The following is a 20,823-nucleotide window of genomic DNA, read 5'->3' as shown; positions in this document are numbered from 1 at the left end:
TTGATGCCTTAATAGACCACACCTCTTTCTCCCTCTCTGTTTGTGCTTCTCTTCCCCTTTCTCTCTAAATCAAGAGCTAAAGCATGCAATATAACTCAACTTTCTATGCATGCGCCATAACATATGCAACATATGTTGTGGTGTATAGCACAATGAGTGAATTCCCATTGTGGCTTCCACACTTCAACCCAAATTGTTATCCTTCTACCCAATCCTATTCGTTCAATCATCCAATTAGGAAAAATGTTAGTTCACCATCCAAAAACCCAATTATCTAATTAATCTACTAATTTACTAATTTACCCCCAATTACCTATTAGTTTTTGGATTAAGAATTCATGATGTTATAATTCTCCCATTCTTTTAAGAATTTTGTGCTTAAAATTCAAGAGGATCTAATAAACACATACATAAGGAAATAGATACAGATATTGCTGTCTCATTTTATCCTTCTTTTCCCAAGTAGCATTACTAAGAGCCATACCCTTTTAGAAAAATTTCACAAATTGAATAGTCTTGTTTTGAAGTTACTTGTCCCTTACATCCAGTATTCATTTTGGATTAGCCTTGTATGTCATATTCTCTTAGAGATTTACCTCTTTTGGTTCAATCACATAGGAAGGATTAAGTTGGTATTTCTTGAATTGGGACACATGAAAAATGTCATGAATACTTGATAATTATAGGGGTAAGGCTATTTGTAATATCTTGAATTCCTAATCTAAAAACTAATTGGTAATTAAGGTAAATTAGTAAATTAGTGAGTTAATTGGATAATTGGGATTTTGGATGGCAAGTTGGTGTTTTGACTTGTTGTACTCTTAGATGGATAGGATTAAGTAGAAGAATGGTGTTTTAGACCAAAGTGTGTGAGCAGTGGTGAGAATTCACTCACTATGCCACATATTACAGCACACGCTTCACGCGCCATAGTGCATGGGACATAACTTTAATTAAAGAATGGTGTTTTGACTTGTTGTACTCTTGGATGGATAGGATTAAGTAGAAGAATGGTGTTTTAGACTAAAGTATGTGAGCAGTGGTGGGAATTCACTCATTGTGCCACACATTACAGCACACGCTTGACGCTCCATAGTGCATGGGACATAACTTTAATTAAAGAGGCATGGATCAATTTGTGGAAAGAGAAAGGAGAGAGAAGGAAAATATGAAGGAGGAAGAGGAAGATGAATTCTCTATTAGGGCAAGAGATTTTGGAGCCTTGGGAGATATTTTCAACCTTTGCTTATCAAGTTAGTTTAATACTACCTTAAGCTCCTATTCTACCTTAATTTCTCATAGTTTAGGTTATAGGAAAATTAAATTAGGGAGTTTTAAGGGATTTTTTCTTATTGTTTGGTAATAAAAAGATTCTTGGAGATCAAACTAAGGATTTGTGACTAGTTTAGGAATTAACGGCTAAGCTTTGGGGCTATAAGCTTGATTTAGCCTTAAATTGTGAAGCGTTAAGGGTGAGAATACTGGCATGGTTTGTATTAAGGTTAATAAAAGTGATTGAAGGGTTAGGAAGAATGATTAATATAGAAGGGTTAGGAAGAATGATTAATACCTAAGATAGTTAAGCGAAAGGAAGTAAATGGTTAATTGTGGATAATAATGATAATTAGTACTTGTTGTCAATTTAGTAATTGACTTATAGTGCTAATTTGTGCAGGTTGACATGTTGCATGTGTGACTTGAGGTAGTGGAAGCAAATTGTTTAAGGATAAATGTAATATCCTCCTCCTTTTAGCCCACAATTAAAACCTAAATCTCATGTAATTAAGAAAATGAGACGATAGTAATCATTAAATACAAAATTCTCATGGGTTGACAAAATAGGGACCACAAGATTATAAATTTCAAGTCAAATCAAGTCTTGCAAAGAGGCAAAACAAAGTTTGTAAATACAAGGAAGCAAGGGATTATTGCATAAGTGGTTACATAGGTACAACAATCTGGAACAAGAAAATTTTTTGAAAAATTAAAAGGCATGTGCCGTAGCTTGTTGAACATGCGCTGTGGCGTGTTTGCCTCTATGACAGGAGCCACGGCTCGTGATACCATGTGCCGCGGTGCAAATGCATGAACTTTTATTATGAGTTCTGCTGTCAATTTGACAATTTTAGGGCCAACTTTCGATATGCCCCAAATCTCCGAATGATGTGAACTAGGAGTCTACGGAAAGCTCTTTCTGAGCTCTAACTAATGGCATTAGTCTTAGGCTCAAATTATTTTTAAAACAAGAATCGGACACCCTTTTCAAAACTTACTCCTTTACCTTCACTTTCACAAATTTTAAGTGTCCTAACCCAAAATTAAGGACCAATGTCCGCCGACACCAAATGACCACATATAACTCACCAAAATTAACTCGTGCAAAGCACCAAAACACAAGAAACATTTCCAGATTAAATTTCCACCACTCAATCCCTTAACTCAGAATCATAGGAAGGGGGAGTTTATCACAATTTTCATCAAGATTTCATAAATCATCACATAATATGCACTACCCTCACTTGCATTAGTATTTTGGCCCTATCAACATAACATATAATAATCAACTCTCTCCTTAGGACGCAAAATGCCATTATAAATTTAGTTTTCTCTTAATGCAAGTAAGTAAAAAAAATGACATCCTAATTGGCAATCAAAATTGTCATACACATAAATTACCCAAAATAAAGAGGCCTACTGTAAAATGATCGTGATCTTAAGCCTCAGGTTGTTTTTCTCTATCCACACTTCTTGAGCTATTCCCTGAAACATTGAAGATAACAGGGTGAATAGAACTACTCAGTAACCAAGGTCCAACTAGCCCATACTAATGCATAACAATTAGTTTAAATGCATGTGGCAATTAATATTAATACTCTAATCCACGTGAGACATTTGAAAACTTAATATTCACAGTTCAGCTCACATAATAGCAACTACTTAAAAAGTATTGCTTTTAGCACTTTTCATAGAGATAGAATTGATCAAGCAAATTATTGACAAGCATAATAACAGAAATTAATACTCAACTCAAATGCCATCATTATGGACTCAATAGAGACAAAAAGTGCCTTTACTCACTATATGCTTGATCACACCTCTCTTATATCCTCCTTATTAGTCTGATACAAAACTGTCGACTATAACTTAATGAGATAGTCTATATTCCTTGACTTCCCTAACCTAAACACTTGTGAGGGGATTACTTGGCCAAGGCATACCCAACTCACTTATGGATCATGGTTTCCCACATTTCTCATTTTGAGGTATCATACACCCTAAACTAGCTTCCTCATTGAACCAGTAGAACAATAAGGATAGAATTAATCTTAGCAATCCATCACACAGATGGGGCCTTATCACTTGAATTTCTCATCTACTCTGCTTCTTAGGCAAACTCCCGCCTCTTAAGATCATGAAATGGATATTCATGCCATAACTCACACATATACAATTCATAGAACTACACATTACACAATCATTAGACTTCTCAAATACATTTCATGGAACTTTAAAACCTAACAAGTCATTGAACTCCCAAATCACAATCATTGCACCTCACACTTTTAAAATCATTGAACTTCATCATTGCACAATCATTGAACTTCTCAAACACATTTCATGAAACTTCAAAACCAAACAAGTCGTTGATCTCCCAAACCACAATCATTGTACTTCACACTTTTAAAATCATTGAACTCCACTATTTTAAAACATCATTGAATTTCTCTTAAATAAAGATTCATGTTACTTCTTAATTTGCAAAATCATTAAGCTCCCAATAAACATTAATATGAAAATCCACTACTATTGTTCTCGAGGAAATTTTTACATTACAAGGCATAAAACTTACAAATTTGATCTAGTGAATTTCTTCACAAATTAAGCTACACTTGTATTTTCTCTAGTTTATACATTTCAATAAACTAATAGACACAAAAGTATAAGATAGAATTTCTTAGGTTATTTCAAACCTTTGAGAGGTCATAGGTTTCACCCCTCAACTATTCGCTCTCAAAGCTTCCAAGAAGCTTGAATGGTGCCAATGGTAATTACACTACAAGCATTTACCATGCAAAACATCAATATCTATTTTGAGCTATTGTTCACTAGCATTTTCATCATTTCTTAATACTCAAGCTTTACTCTAAAATAATGTAGAAGTACCCATAAGGTTTCTGAGCTTCTTTTAACTTTCATTTATAACATTAAGCTCTTAAATGGGCATTAATGAAGCCACATTATTCCCAACTACCAAATTTATGGAAATTACCAATCATTATAAAATCATAAATATCAAATTTACTTAACTCAATCTACCCCCATTAACTCTATTTAAGTCAATGGGTTTGGACCCATAACCTTTATGGATCGAAAATCACCATTAGAAATCAAACCTTAATCTCTACCATCAAGAAAATAGAAGAAGAGCAAAAGATTTAAGTTAGAAAGCTTACCTTGGGTGTTTATAGGCTTTAAATTACTCCCAACAATTAGTTTTCTTCAAACCCTAGCTCAGCTTTTTCGCCACTCTTTCATTCTCTTTTGTTTTCTCTTCATTTTCACTTCAGATTCGTGACTTAATACTACAAAATTCTAGCTATTTGCTGTGGCAGACGCACAATATGCTATGGCACATGGCACAAAGGGCTTCTTCTAGGCATGTTGGCATGCATGCATCGTGGCAGACTAAACCCATGCCGCGGCACGTAGTACAGAACCACTCCCTTCTAAAATTCTTCCTTTTCTATCCCCTGGTGATCCGATTCTCCTTTAGACTCACGTTTGGTACTGAAAACCAAGATCAAACATGCCTGTTAGGCCTCTCTGGCCACACACCTCAAAGATTCACTTTACTAATCTATTAAGCTTAATTAATCTGGATTTAAATTTGGGATGTTACAATTCTCCCCTCCTTTTAGGAATTTTGTCTCCAAAATTCATATAATAGCTCAAAACATACTTCCAAGGAACAAATAAGGGCATAGTTGTCTCATTCTCTCCTCAGTCTCCTATGTAGCATCTCCGAGGGTCATTCCTTTCCATATTACTTTAACTAGACAAATGATCTTATTCCTCAACTGCTTCTCTTTTACACATGTATTCTCTCAGGCTTGGTTCGATAAGTCAAGTTCTCCCATAACTCAACATCTTCATGTTCAATTATGTGAGACGGGTTGGGCTGATACTGCTTTAATTAGGAGACATAAAACACGTGGTGCACGCCTATGAGATGAGGCGGCAACGCAATCTAGTAAGCAAGTATCCCAATTCGCTCAAGGATTTCAAAGGGACTAATGAAACATGGAGTCAACTTCATGGCTCAAATTGATCTCTCAATGCTTGTCATTAGTGTAACCTTCAAGAAAACATGGTTGCCTATCTTAAATTCTGACGGTTTTCTCCATTTGTTAGCATAACTTTTCTATTGACTCTGAGTCGTTAAAAGCTTTTGGTGAATCACTTCTACTTTTTGAGTAGTTTGATCTACCAAATTAGGACTCAAAATGCTCCTCTCATTCAACTCGGTCTAACAAAGAGGTGATTGACACTTTCTCCCATATAAGCTTCGTAAGGGGCCATTTGGATGCTCGAGTGAAAACTATTGTTATAAGCAAATTTTGTTAATGGTAAGTGTTTATCCTAGCTACTAGTCTACTCAATAGCACAAGCTTTGAGCATATCCTCTAGTGTTTGATTCGTTCTCTCGGTTTGACCATCCGTCTGGGGATGGTAAGCAGTACTAAATTTCAACTTTGTCCCCATAGCTTGATTTAAAGCTTTCCAAAAGTTCGACGTGAACCTTAGATTATGATTTGATACTATATCCTTTGAGACTTCGTGCAATCTCACTATTTCTTGTAAGTACACCTCGACAAGCTTCTCTATAGGATAATCCACTCTAATAGCCAGAAAGTGGGCTGACTTGGTCAATCTATCCACAATGACCTAAATAGCATCATAGCCTGCTTGAGTATGGGGTAAACCCATGATGAAATCCATCGCAATGCTATCCCACTTTCATTTTAGAATTTCTAACGATTATAACATACCATGTGGTTTCTGATGTTCAATTTTGACTTTCTGACAAGTTAAGCACTTTGACACATAATCGGTCACATCACGCTTTATACCATACCACCACCAATACTTCCTCATATCTTGGTACATCTTGGTAGTACAGTGTAACATCCTAAAAATTTTAAGACTCAAATTTATTTAAAAAAAATAAACAAAAATAAAATAAAATATCTATAATTAAATTAAAATTTAGAATAATTTAATAGAGGCCCAGAGTTCGAATTTTACTAAGCAAAAGTTTGGTTTTATTTGATTTTTAACTATGGGAAAAATTACCAAAGTTGACCCGGGCTTTTGTGCAATAATAAAAAAATGTTGGGCCCTTTCTTGTAATTTTCCCCAAAGTTTTTGACCAGCATTTTAAGGAGCAAACTGATGCAGAAACGCAGAGAAAATGAGAAAGGAAGCAAACGCACAAACGGGAGAGAGAGAGAGAGGAAGAAGAGAAGAGAAAGGGAGGGAGTTAGGCTTGGATCTAGGAGTCTTTGCGACCGTTGCGAGCTCGGCTACACGATAGAAAATTGTTGGTGGAACTTATTGAGAAGTAAGGAACAAGCCGAGCCCTATTTTGTACAAGGGGAACTCTTTTAGTACCAAAGGGTTGAGGTAACAGGGGAATTTATATTTCTTATTACTTTGTTTTAGCTATTTTTGAATAAATATTACTAGTTATCATGCATTACATGTTTTAAAAGATTAAATGTGCTTTATAAGGGGTTATGGGGTACTACTTTGATTATAGTGCAAATATGTTTTCTAATTGTTTAATAACAATTTTTTTGGAAATGAGATTTATAAATATTATACTACTTTAGAGTGTTGAATGGTCAATACTCAGGAAAGGTAGACAAGAGTAAAAGGCATGATCTCGGTGGGAGTTCACCAATGAGAAGGTGTGGATTTTTGATATTCTATGGCACACTGTCAGTACTCAGTGTTGTCTTACGTATTGTGGGCTCAGTGCACTAAAGTGGTTAGTGTATTGAGTGTTCGACACCTCTCAGTGGGGGAGGGAATCCGACATATGAAGTGTGAGGTTGAGTGCCTAGGCCAAGGTAGCCCTCACATGGAGAGTAAGTCGGGCTGGCTCTGGGAGGGAGTTAGCTTTGACTGCTCAGGATTCACGTCGAAGGGCATAGGCGGTTCGGTGGATTAGATCATGCCTTAGATTATGTTTTGTGCCTGTGGAGGTACAAGTAGGTATAAGGTTTACCTGCGAGTTAAAGAGTGCCAGGGGGCATTCTGTTGGTCATGAAAGGCCATACCGGCCTAGGTCATGCATTCATGCATTTTAAATGGCTAAATTATATACTATGTTGAATTTATTATTCATTTATTTAATTATGGCTTACTTTGTAATAATCAATATAGATTTCACTGTTACTGAGACTGTGGTTGTCTCACCCCTTTCTTTTCAATATTCTAGGTCCAGGCGAAGGATCCAGTGGTGGACGGGGAAAAGAGCAAAGCTAGGGGTTTGCTTGTGATTTGTAAAGAACTGCAACCCCTTTCTTTTGAGCAAATATATTGTAATGTATTTAAGATTAGGGTGCCAGTAGGATATGATTATGTGTGTGTGTGTGAATATGTGTGGATTGTGTGCTTGTGTATGAATTTTTGTCTGTTTGCAGACTTGTGGCTAGGAAACTTGGTTATGGTGTGTGGTTTTGATGGATTTACTTAGTAGACCAAGTTTCTATTACAAGCAGATCTTTGTTTTGTTATATATGTGATTTTATAAGCAAATGCAAAGTGGTTGCATTGCAAATGGTGTGCTATGGGCAAACATACACCTTGGATAGAGAGAGGGGGTGCGTGGGCCCCACAAGGAGCTCTGAGCCAAGTGAAAATGTTTAGCATATGTATTTATATAAATACATGGTATTTGGATTGATTTGTGACCACTCTTGTATGATTTGTGTATTTTGGGGGTTTAGGGTCCATTTTGGGAAATGGCACCCGGGTGGTCAAATTTTGATGTATGGGGGTTTTCCATCATTTGAATGTTCTATCAAGTGTTTTTAATCTTATTTGACGTGTCCAAAGTGTTTCCACAGGTTTGTGACCATTAGGATGGGATTTGGACAATTTTGAAAATGGTTTTTACCAAAAAGCTGCACTTTTGCATCCGGGTGTCCAAATCTTAATCCGACCGTTGGATTTCTCTAAATTTGGGTCACAAGTAAAACCTTTTATAAGCTTCGTGTGGGCTTTGGAATCACGTCGATCGGATATCGGACGGAGAAACGACGCACTCCGGAATTTGGTCTGGAGGTGCTGTCATGACAGCATTAAATTGCTGTCATGACAGCTACAGTGTTGATTTTGTAACCTGCACAAAATTCAATCCGTCCGTTGGATCTTTTCAAAATTTAGTATGCTAATAGTATTCTTTAAAAGTGACATGTGGGCTTTGGAATCACTCCGATCGGAGGTCAGATGATGAAATGGTGCACTCCGGAAGTTGGTCCGGAAGTGCTAAAAGCTGTCATGACAGCAAAAATAGTCAATCTTTTAACATGTCTAATTTTTAATCCGACCGTTGGATCTTTTTGAAATTTGGTACACTTATAGTACCCTTTGAATGTGACGTGTGAGCTTTAAAATCACTTCAATCGGAGGTCGAATGACGGAACACCGCCTCCTGAAAGTTGGCCCAGGAGGGCTGTCATGACAGCAATAAATTACTGTCATGACAGCATCTTTTTATTCCATTTTCGTCTAACTTGCTTCCGTGCGCTATAGGTAGAACCTATAATTATTTTTAAGGTTTTAAATGATTTATTTCTTAAGTTGGTTAGAGGATCAACTCCTTAACCACACTTAGTTTGTTTGAATTATGTGATTTTTGGATAACACTCAAGGCAAGTGTTACATTTACAGTATCAGTTTTAGGTTTATGATTCCTTTTTCCTACTTGGCACCTTAAATACATTACTTTTATGCTCTTTCCCTTCTACCACTAACCTGGACTAATATGGTTTTTCTTTCTCTGGCTTGTTCCTTTAGGAGGGGAGAAAGGTCCGTACGCTTGTAGCCGTACACCTTTCAGTTCTAATATGGCTCGAAGGGGAAGGGGTAGATCGAGGAATGAGGAACGACCACCACCTCTACCTCCTCCGCCTCCACCTCCGCCTCCACCTCCACCACCACCACAGGGGACAGATGCAGTCATGGCTAGGCTGCTTGAAGTTATGGTGGATATACAGCAAAATCTTAGAAGTCATACTGTTCCAGATCAGCATGTTGACCTAAGTGCTGGGCAGGGATCTTCTAGTACTATGGGAGCTCATGCACCAGTTGTTAATAATCGAGAGAATGACATATCTGAACCTTGGAAGGAATTCTCTCGCTCTAATCCGACTACATATGATGGTAGTATGCTTGATGGGAAAGCTGAAGAGTGGTTGGATCGGATGGAGCAGTTATTTACTGTTGTGAGGTGTACATCTGAGCAGAAGGTTATCTTGGCTACGATGCAGCTTGTTGGTGAAGCCAAGCATTGGTGGGATTCTGTTAAGCCCACAGATGGAAGATCTATGTCTTGGGATGAATTTAAAGAAAGATTTTATGATTTTCACTTTCCGCCAGCTTTCAGAGATGAGAAAGAGGCAGAGTTTCATGCATTTCAGCAGGGGGACTTAGACGAGGAGACTTTTATAAGAAAATTCAATCAGCTGTCTAAGTTCTCAACATATCTGAAGGCTTCTAATGATAGCAAGTGGAAAGCAAAGAGGTTATTAGAAAAGATGAGGCCAGAATACCGCCAGCAGCTATCTTTGTTGGGCGAGGCGACATATGATGAGATGTGCAATCGTCTGAGGATTGCCGCTCGTCGAGGTCGAGACACAGAGAGTAGCCGGAGTAGGGATACACGAGGTCGATTTTCTTTTGGGTTAGCTCCTACTGGTGGTGTATCCAAGAGAATGGGTTTTAGCTCTGGTTCTTCTTCTAGTGGTTCCTTTAGAATCGGGTCTTCTTCTGCTTCTGGTAATCGAAATTTAAATAGGGGTTCAAGATTTCAAGGTAATCGGGGTGGTAATATGAGATCTGGGGGTTCTCGTTTCTCTGGGAACGCTCCAGCACGTTCTTCACAGACCAGTCAAGCCCCAATTCTAAGCACAGCGAGGTCACCTTGCAATAGATGTGGTAGGGTTCATTTTGGTCGCTGCTTTGCTTGTTACAAGTGTGGAAAGTTAGGCCATTTGATCCGTGACTGCCCTGATTTACATGAGAGCTCGGACCGGAGGAACGTGATTCCTGGTAGAGTGTATACAGTATCTCAGGAGGAGGCTAGGAAGTCATCGAATCTAATCACTGGTATGGTTTCTATCTGTGGCCTCGATTTAGAAGCTTTGTTTGATTGTGGTGCGACGCATTCTTTTATTTCTGCCGAGCGCTTAGATAGAATGGCTATGCCTGTTGACCAGTTGCCCCATGATATAGAAGTTTCCTCTACTTCTGGTTTAGTTGGTCGATCCAGTGTGGTGTGTAGGACTAAGATGACTTTTAATGGGCGATCGACTTGGGTGAATATGATCAAATTACCTATGCAAGGGATTGATTTAATTATTGGTATGGATTGGTTGACAGCTTATGGTGCTGTCTTAGATTGTGTGACTAAGACAGTGACTTTGGTAGAAGTACCGGAGGTGATCAAAGAATACCCTGGTCATTCTTGTTTTCTTTCTTCTTTACAAGTTGAAAGATTGATTGAGCAAGGATGTGAGGCTTACGTGGTAGTGCTCGCTACCCAAGGGTCTGAGACAGGTATAGTGGATGAAATTGAGGTTGTTAGGGAGTTCCCAGAGGTGTTTTCTGAGGATGTATCAGGATTACCTCCAGAACGTGAGGTTGAATTCTCAATTGACTTGGTACCGGGGACTCAGCCAATTTCAAAGGCTCCCTATAGAATGGCTCCTTCAGAGTTAGCTGAGTTGAAGAAGCAACTTGAGGAGCTGTTAGATAAGGGATTTATTAGACCTAGTGTTTCTCCTTGGGGATCTCCTGTCTTATTTGTGAAGAAGAAGGATGGTAGTTTAAGATTGTGTATCGATTACAGGCAGTTGAATAAGGTTACGGTGAAGAACAAGTACCCACTGCCTCGCATCGATGATCTCTTAGATCAGTTGGTTGGTGCCACGATTTTCTCTAAAATTGATTTACGTTCAGGGTACCATCAGCTAAGAGTTAGTGAGAAGGATGTGGCAAAGACTGCTTTCAGGACTCGATATGGTCATTATGAGTTTTTGGTTATGCCATTCGGGCTGACTAATGCGCCTGCGGTTTTCATGGACTATATGAACCGCATTTTTCGACCTTTCTTGGATCAGTTTGTGGTAGTTTTTATTGACGATATACTGATCTACTCTAAAGATGAGGAGCAGCATGCCAGACACTTGAGGACTGTCCTAAGGTTTCTGCGAGATCATAAGCTATATGCCAAGCTCAGTAAGTGCGAGTTTTGGATGAGAGAGGTTAGGTTCTTGGGACATATCGTGTCGGCAAATGGTATTGCAGTTGATCCATATAAAGTTGAAGCAGTCATGCAATGGGAGAGACCAAAATCGATAACTGAGATCCGTAGTTTTCTGGGATTAGCAGGTTACTACCGGCGTTTTATCAAAGGTTTCTCTCAGATTTCTATGCCTTTGACTAGACTCACAAGGAAGGATAGGCCATTTATCTGGGATGATAAGTGCGAGACAGCTTTTCTTGAGTTGAAAGAAAGGTTAACAACAGCTCCAGTATTGGTGATTTCGGATCCTCAAAAGCCCTATGATGTGTATACTGATGCCTCTCATAAGGGTCTTGGTTGTGTTCTAATGCAAGATGAGAGAGCAGTGGCATATGCATCTAGACAACTTAGACCGCATGAGGAGAATTATCCAACACATGATCTCGAGTTGGCTGCGGTGGTCTTTGCGTTAAAGATCTGGCGTCATTATCTTTATGGAACAGAGTTCAGGGTCATGAGCGACCATAAAAGTCTCAAGTACCTGGTAGATCAAAAAGAGCTGAATATGAGACAGAGACGTTGGATGGAGTTTCTTAAAGATTATAATTTTGAATTTAAGTATCATCCGGGGAAAGCAAATGTGGTAGCAGATGCTCTTAGTCGCAAGACCTTACATGTAGCCTATTTAATGGTTCGGGAGCATAGATTGATGGAATCTTTGGTTGAAATTTTTTTGGGTATGACTAAGTTCTCTTTGAATGGTCTTAATACTATGGTTATTTCTAATGAATTTTGGAAAGAGATACGAGATGCTCAGCTTCAAGATCCGATTTTGTCAAAAATAAGTCAAGACATCGAGAATGGTGAGATAATGGACTATTGGTTTAGTGATGATGGGTATGTGGTTTTCAAGGATAGGGTGTGTATTCCTAACAATGAGTCTATTCGGAAGAAATTGTTGGATGAGGCACATCGAAGTAGCTACACCCTTCATCCCGGTGCTACTAAGATGTATCATGACATGCAGCGTCATTGGTGGTGGCCAGGCATGAAAAAGGATGTCACAGAGTATGTTAGTAAGTGTTTGACCTGTCAGAAGGTCAAAATAGAGCACCAAAAGCCATCGGGGTTATTACAGCCTTTGGAGATTCCTAAATGGAAATGGGAGAGTATTTCAATGGATTTTGTATCTGGTTTGCCGAGGACCCAGGCTAGTTTTGACTCTATCTGGGTAATTGTAGATCGTTTGACTAAGTCAGCACATTTCTTACCGGTCAAGACCACCTATACGGTTGATAGGTATGCTGAGATCTACATTAAGGAGATTGTGCGACTACATGGGGTACCGAGGGATATTGTTTCAGACCGTGATCCTCGGTTTACATCGAATTTATGGCAAGCTATGCAAAGGGCTATGGGTACAGATCTGAAATTTAGTACGTCTTATCATCCACAAACGGATGGACAAACTGAGCGGACGATCCAGACATTAGAGGATATGTTGAGGTCATGTGCCCTAGAGCTTCAGGGAAGCTGGGATAAGCATTTACCTCTGGCAGAGTTTGCTTATAATAACAGTTATCATGCCAGTATTCAAATGGCTCCTTATGAAGCATTGTATGGAAGACGATGCAGATCGCCTCTTTGTTGGTATGAGTTGAGTGAGAGGACAATGATGGGACCGGATGTGGTAGATGAGACCACAGAGAAAATCAAATTGATCCAACAAAAACTTCTTACAGCACAGAGTAGACAGAAAAGTTATGCAGATAATCGTCGTAAGGACTTGTCTTTTGAGATTGGGGATCATGTCTTCCTCAAAGTTTCCCCATTGACAGGCGTTGGACGCTCAATTCGGGCTAAAAAGTTATCTCCTCGATATATGGGTCCTTTTGAGGTTTTGAAGAAAGTAGGGCCGGTGGCTTATCAGTTGGCATTACCGCCTCAGTTAGCGGGTCTACACAACGTGTTTCATGTGTCACAATTGAAGAAGTACCAGCCAGACCCGTCGCATGTGATAGAACCTGAGGAGGTTGAAATTCAAGAGAATTTAACCTACCGGACTGAACCAGATCGTATTGTGGATGCTAAGGATAAGCAACTCAGAAATAAAACAATCCGGTTGGTAAAAGTGATTTGGAAAGGGGCAGCTCCGGGAGATGCAACCTGGGAGACTGAGGATCAAATGAGGAAGGAATATCCACAGTTGTTTCCCTAGGTATGTTTATCTCTTTGGTTCATGTATTAGCTTGGATTTTGGGGACAAAATCCTTTTTAAAGGAGGGGAGAATGTAACATCCTAAAAATTTTAAGACTCAAATTTATTTAAAAAAAAATAAACAAAAATAAAATAAAATATCTATAATTAAATTAAAATTTAGAATAATTTAATAGAGGCCCAGAGTTCGAATTTTACTAAGCAAAAGTTTGGTTTTATTTGATTTTTAACTATGGGAAAAATTACCAAAGTTGACCCGGGCTTTTGTGCAATAATAAAAAAATGTTGGGCCCTTTCTTGTAATTTTCCCCAAGTTTTTGACCAGCATTTTAAGGAGCAAACTGATGCAGAAACGCAGAGAAAATGAGAAAGGAAGCAAACGCACAAACGGGGAGAGAGAGAGAGAGAGGAAGAAGAGAAGAGAAAGGGAGGGAGTTAGGCTTGGATCTAGGAGTCTTTGCGACCGTTGCGAGCTCGGCTACACGATAGAAAATTGTTGGTGGAACTTATTGAGAAGTAAGGAACAAGCCGAGCCCTATTTTGTACAAGGGGAACTCTTTTAGTACCAAAGGGTTGAGGTAACAGGGGAATTTATATTTCTTATTACTTTGTTTTAGCTATTTTTGAATAAATATTACTAGTTATCATGCATTACATTTTTAAAAGATTAAATGTGCTTTATAAGGGGTTATGGGGTACTACTTTGATTATAGTGCAAATATGTTTTCTAATTGTTTAATAACAATTTTTTTTGGAAATGAGATTTATAAATATTATACTACTTTAGAGTGTTGAATGGTCAATACTCAGAAAGGTAGACAAGAGTAAAAGGCATGATCTCGGTGGGAGTTCACCAATGAGAAGGTGTGGATTTTTGATATTCTATGGCACACTGTCAGTACTCAGTGTTGTCTTACGTATTGTGGGCTCAGTGCACTAAAGTGGTTAGTGTATTGAGTGTTCGACACCTCTCAGTGGGGGAGGGAATCCGACATATGAAGTGTGAGGTTGAGTGCCTAGGCCAAGGTAGCCCTCACATGGAGAGTAAGTCGGGCTGGCTCTGGGAGGGAGTTAGCTTTGACTGCTCAGGATTCACGTCGAAGGGCATAGGCGGTTCGGTGGATTAGATCATGCCTTAGATTATGTTTTGTGCCTGTGGAGGTACAAGTAGGTATAAGGTTTACCTGCGAGTTAAAGAGTGCCAGGGGGCATTCTGTTGGTCATGAAAGGCCATACCGGCCTAGGTCATGCATTCATGCATTTTAAATGGCTAAATTATATACTATGTTGAATTTATTATTCATTTATTTAATTATGGCTTACTTTGTAATAATCAATATAGATTTCACTGTTACTGAGACTGTGGTTGTCTCACCCCTTTCTTTTCAATATTCTAGGTCCAGGCGAAGGATCCAGTGGTGGACGGGGAAAAGAGCAAAGCTAGGGGTTTGCTTGTGATTTGTAAAGAACTGCAACCCCTTTCTTTTGAGCAAATATATTGTAATGTATTTAAGATTAGGGTGCCAGTAGGATATGATTATGTGTGTGTGTGTGAATATGTGTGGATTGTGTGCTTGTGTATGAATTTTTGTCTATTTGCAGACTTGTGGCTAGGAAACTTGGTTATGGTGTGTGGTTTTGATGGATTTACTTAGTAGACCAAGTTTCTATTACAAGCAGATCTTTGTTTTGTTATATATGTGATTTTATAAGCAAATGCAAAGTGGTTGCATTGCAAATGGTGTGCTATGGGCAAACATACACCTTGGATAGAGAGAGGGGGTGCGTGGGCCCCACAAGGAGCTCTGAGCCAAGTGAAAATGTTTAGCATATGTATTTATATAAATACATGGTATTTGGATTGATTTGTGACCACTCTTGTATGATTTGTGTATTTTGGGGGTTTAGGGTCCATTTTGGGAAATGGCACCCGGGTGGTCAAATTTTGATGTATGGGGGTTTTCCATTATTTGAATGTTCTATCAAGTGTTTTTAATCTTATTTGACGTGTCCAAAGTGTTTCCACAGGTTTGTGACCATTAGGATGGGATTTGGACAATTTTGAAAATGGTTTTTACCAAAAAGCTGCACTTTTGCATCCGGGTGTCCAAATCTTAATCCGACCGTTGGATTTCTCTAAATTTGGGTCACAAGTAAAACCTTTTATAAGCTTCGTGTGGGCTTTGGAATCACGTCGATCGGATATCGGACGGAGAAACGACGCACTCCGGAATTTGGTCTGGAGGTGCTGTCATGACAGCATTAAATTGCTGTCATGACAGCTACAGTGTTGATTTTGTAACCTGCACAAAATTCAATCCGTCCGTTGGATCTTTTCAAAATTTAGTATGCTAATAGTATTCTTTAAAAGTGACATGTGGGCTTTGGAATCACTCCGATCGGAGGTCAGATGATGAAATGGTGCACTCCGGAAGTTGGTCCGGAAGTGCTGTCATGACAGCTTTTTAGCTGTCATGACAGCAAAAATAGTCAATCTTTTAACATGTCTAATTTTTAATCCGACCGTTGGATCTTTTTGAAATTTGGTACACTTATAGTACCCTTTGAATGTGACGTGTGAGCTTTAAAATCACTTCAATCGGAGGTCGAATGACGGAACACCGCCTCCTGAAAGTTGGCCCAGGAGGGCTGTCATGACAGCAATAAATTACTGTCATGACAGCATCTTTTTATTCCATTTTCGTCTAACTTGCTTCCGTGCGCTATAGGTAGAACCTATAATTATTTTTAAGGTTTTAAATGATTTATTTCTTAAGTTGGTTAGAGGATCAACTCCTTAACCACACTTAGTTTGTTTGAATTATGTGATTTTTGGATAACACTCAAGGCAAGTGTTACATACAGTGTCTTTCATCTCCCTAATGTCAAGAACACAAACACGATCATGATATACCACGAAACCATAATCATTGAAATTGAACTCTGAAGTCCATTTCTCTTTAATATTCTTCCAGATTTTTAGTAGGTATAGGTCTTCCAATTGTGCTTCTCGCAATTCCTTCCAAAACTCATTAGTAATGACCATGGTATTCAATTTAAGCACATAAAAAAATAGGCACATTCTGACATATACTAGAGAAATCCTCTAGTAATTTCTATTCATGTATCATCATACAAGCCATATATACTGTCTTCATACTCAATGTATTAGTGACTACATTGGCCTTACCTGGCTGGTATTTCAACCCAAAATTGTAATCTTTCAAAAATTTCATCCCTCTCTGTTGTCTTATGTTCAACTCTCTTCTAGTCAATCAGATATTTAAAACTCTTATAGTCACTAAACACTTCAAACTATGAGCTATAAAGATAATGTCTCTAAATCTTTAGAGCAAAAACAACAGCTGCTAACTCAAGATCATGAGTAGGGTAATTTTCCTCTTGTAGCCTTAATTGTCTAGACGCATAGGCTATAACCTGATTGTCTTGCATTGGTAGATATCCTAAACCCTTAAGTGAAGCATTGATGTATACTATGTAAGACCACTTTGGATCCGAAATTATTAACACTGGTGTTGTAGTTAACTTATCCTTCATCGTTTGAAATGCTACTTCATACTTCTCAGTCCATACAAATGGCTAATCTTTCTTTGTCAACTTAGTCAAAACAGAGGCTATTTGTGAAAACCCTTGAATGAATCTTCGATAGTAATCAGCTAACCCCAAGAAACTTCTTATCTCTATTACCGAGGTAGGTCTCTCCTATTTCAATGCTGCATTGACCTTTAAGGATCCACAGATATACTATTAGCGGATATCACATGACTGAGAAATTTCACTTCCTGAAGCTAAAATTCACACTTGCTTAATTTTGCATATAGTTTGTGCTCTTTCAACACCTGCAACACAATTCTCAAATGCTTAGTATGTTCTTCTTCATCCTTAGAGTAGATCAGGATATCATCAATGAACACAACTTTGAATTTATCCAAGTAGGGTCTAAAAATCCTATTCCTATAATCCATAAAGTTTGCTGGCATATTCATCAATCCAAAAGGCATTATTAAGAATTCATAATGCCCATATCTCGTCCTAAAGCAGTTTTGGGTACGTCCTGAGATTTCACCCTTAGTTGATGGTAACCAGATCTTAAGTCGATCTTGGAAAACATGGTTGCTCCGATAAGCTAGTTAAGCAAATCATCTATCTGAGGCAGTGGATATTTATTCTTGATTGTTACCTTATTCAACTATCAGTAATTAATAAACAATCTTAAGCTTCCATCCTTTTTCTTCACAAACAGCATAGGCGAACCCTAAGGGGATACACTTAGCCTAATGAATCCTTTCTCTAGCAGTTCCTCCAATTGTTTCTTCAATTCTTCTAGTTTCGATGGAGCCATCCAGTATGGAGCCCTAGAGATGGGTTCAGTTCTTGGCACTAGGTTAATAAAGAATTCAATCTCCCTTACCAGTGGTAAGCTAGACATCTCATCGGCAAATACTTTTAGAAATTCACTTACAACTCCAATCTCGTCAAGAGTGCCATCGTACTCTCCAAAGGCTGAAAAGAATACTAAAAACATCTGACACCCTTCATAGTCTGACCTCTTAATTTGCATGGCAGATAAAAACATGGGTATCTCAAGATTCACTATGGGGGGTAGTATCCTCAGAGACTGCAAGAGTCACATTACACACTGATAGAGAAACTATTTTCTTTCACAGTTTAGTATCGCTACGTTAGCTGATAACCAATCTATCCCAACAATCACATCAATCCCTAACATGGGCAAATAAACCAAATCAATTAGTGTAATACTATAACCAAATCTCATTTTAACTTTCAAATATGCACGGATGGTTTTCACAGAAGCTCCAGCCAATGTAGAAACATTCATCAACACAGGCAATTCAATCACAAGCAACTTTAACTTTTCTACACACTCATTTGAAATAAAAGAGTAAGTAGCACCCGAATCAAATAAAGCAGGGATCTTAGTATCACCAAGAAAAATAGTACCTCTAATAAGCTTCGAAGAAGCTTTAGCTTCTTCCTTGGACAAGGCAAAGACACGACCAAGAATAGCAGACCTTTAGTCATGTACACTAGCATACTCAGGGCAGTATCGCTATGTGGCCCACCTTATTACATTTAAAGCATGTCCAATACTCCCCCTTAAGATACTTCCTATACTTGTTGCATTGTAGAGCTCTCATAGGTCCAGTAATAGCAGGGGTAAAGTCCTGTCTTCAAGTCTGGTTTTGACCTCCCATACCTTTGGGTGTATTGTTCTTGGACTAGGATCCCTTGGATTGAGACCCCTTTTGAAAATGATTCCTAGCACCCCTAACATTAAACCCTCAGGATGATCTCGAACCAAAATTGGTCTTCTTGCTTACACCACCAGTAGGACCCATGAATGAAGAAAAATAACCCTAACCATGTCTTTTCTTATCATATACTGATTTGCTTCTTTTAGCGCTTGAAACTTATTGCACATCACTTCAAAGGAAGTGATCTCAAAGGCTAACAATTGCCTACTATACTCAAGTCGTATCTTGTTTAAGAACTGCTCGGCCTTCCACTCCTTATCATCATGATGTCTCAGATAGATCGAATACTTTGACAATTCATTGAACTTAGCTATGAACTCCTCCTCATTCATATTACCTACTATAAGTGATGAAACTCAAATTCCTTCTTTGCTCGAAAGGTAGATGGGAAATAATGAGTGAAAATCTCCTCTTGAATTCCTTCCATATAAGTAAGGATCCATCAGCTGGCCTTGTAATTTCTCACTATCATTTGGCGGTATCCTCTAGCATCAAAGTAGCAAAGAGTACCTGCTACTCTATAGTATAGGTCATCATGAAAAATATGGTATCCAACTGATTTATCCACTTCTCACCGGCTCTATCCTCCATACAACTACTAAAGTGAGGAGGATTCAACCTCGTGAATCTCTTGAGTGCATAGTCAATGGAACCCTCATGTTCCTTCTCAGTCGGCCTCATAAAACATATTGGCCTCTTCAATGCACTCTCCTCATAGTACTCCTCATTTTTACGCCCTTGTACCTCTTCCAGCATCCCAACTCTTTTCTTTTTCTCAGGGTTACCTCCTGTTTTGTCAATCGTACCACTACACCTTCTTCAGGTTTCTTCTCAAGAATCTTATTATGATCATCCAATCTCTTCTTAATTCTCTCTATCATTGCTCTTAACTCAAGCAACACATTATCCCCACCCATGGAGTGTACGGGTTGTTCTTGGTTTCTTCCTATTTCTACTTGTTCTTCTTTAATTGGGACTACTTCATTCTCTACCTCTATCGAGACTTCTTGCTCTTGTCTTGATAGGTTTATTGAAACATTTTTGGCTGTGTGTCTTGTTTGCACCAATGTCCCTCCCTAAGGATGGAAGTCATCCCAAAAAAGAAAATGATCAGTACTAGTTCAAGAGAGGAAACAACATGTGTATAATGACAATTGCCAACTCTATATGCAAATGCACAAATAGGCATGATTACGTAACATAATTCATAGACTAGTACTCATAACCTAGCTCTGATATCAAGTTGTAATATCCTCCCTTTTTAGCCCATAATTAAAACCCAAATCTCAAGTATTAGGAAAATGAGATGATAGTAATCATTAAATACAAAATTCTCATGGGTTAACAAAATAGGGACCCCAAGATTATAAATTTAAAGTCAAATCAAGTATTGCAAAGAGGCAAAACAAAGTTTGCAAATACACGGAAGCAAGGGATTATCATATAAATGGTTACATAGGTGCAACAATTTGGAACAAGAAAAATTTTTGAAAAATTAAAAGGCGTGTGTTGCGGTGTGTTCGCCACTATGACACACACCATGGCTTGTGATGCCAGGCACCACGGCTTAAATGCACAAACTTTGACAGTGAGTTCTGCTATCAATTTGATAGTTTTAAGGCCAACTTTTGATGCGTCCTAAATCTTAGTCTGATGTTTGAATGACGTGAACTAGGAGTCTACAGAAAGTCCTTTCCAAGCTCTAACTAATGGTGTTGGTCTCAGGCTCAAATTATTTTTAAAACAAGAATTGGACACCTTTTCAAAACTTA

The 20,823-nt window shown here is 38.4% G+C and overlaps 2 protein-coding genes across 3 annotated transcripts in view; one reads left to right on the top strand and one right to left on the bottom strand.

The window, feature by feature from the left end:
* LOC129312954 (uncharacterized) overlaps positions 1-15,687 on the top strand; it is a 29,040-nt gene extending 13,353 nt beyond the window's left edge. The window contains exons 2-5 of one of the 2 annotated variants that reach the window (XM_054955756.1): positions 6,460-6,684; positions 7,505-7,568; positions 9,088-10,398; positions 15,152-15,687. In XM_054955756.1, coding sequence (XP_054811731.1) covers positions 9,138-10,398; positions 15,152-15,198 — 1,308 coding nt within the window. In that variant the 5' untranslated portion in view covers positions 6,460-6,684; positions 7,505-7,568; positions 9,088-9,137 and the 3' untranslated portion in view covers positions 15,199-15,687. Of the gene's footprint in view, positions 1-6,391; positions 6,685-7,504; positions 7,569-9,087; positions 10,399-15,151 lie in introns of those variants that run through there. The other variant, XM_054955755.1, reaches the window with a different exon arrangement.
* A 2,343-nt stretch (positions 15,688-18,030) lies between these two features.
* LOC129314038 (uncharacterized) lies at positions 18,031-19,968 on the bottom strand. Its single transcript, XM_054957418.1, has 3 exons — positions 19,796-19,968; positions 18,559-18,808; positions 18,031-18,393 (listed from the first exon to the last, which is right to left on the bottom strand). The coding sequence occupies exons 1-3, from the start codon at positions 19,966-19,968 to the stop codon at positions 18,031-18,033; spliced, it is 786 nt and encodes a 261-aa protein (XP_054813393.1).
* Between the last annotated feature and the right edge of the window lie 855 nt (positions 19,969-20,823).

This window comes from Prosopis cineraria, unplaced genomic scaffold (assembly GCF_029017545.1).
Source record: "Prosopis cineraria cultivar Desert tree isolate PC_DT_omini unplaced genomic scaffold, ASM2901754v1 PC6, whole genome shotgun sequence".
NCBI classification, from domain to species: Eukaryota; Viridiplantae; Streptophyta; class Magnoliopsida; order Fabales; family Fabaceae; genus Prosopis; species Prosopis cineraria.
Note: the sequence above shows the minus strand (reverse complement) of the source record. Positions and strands in the feature narration are given on the sequence as shown.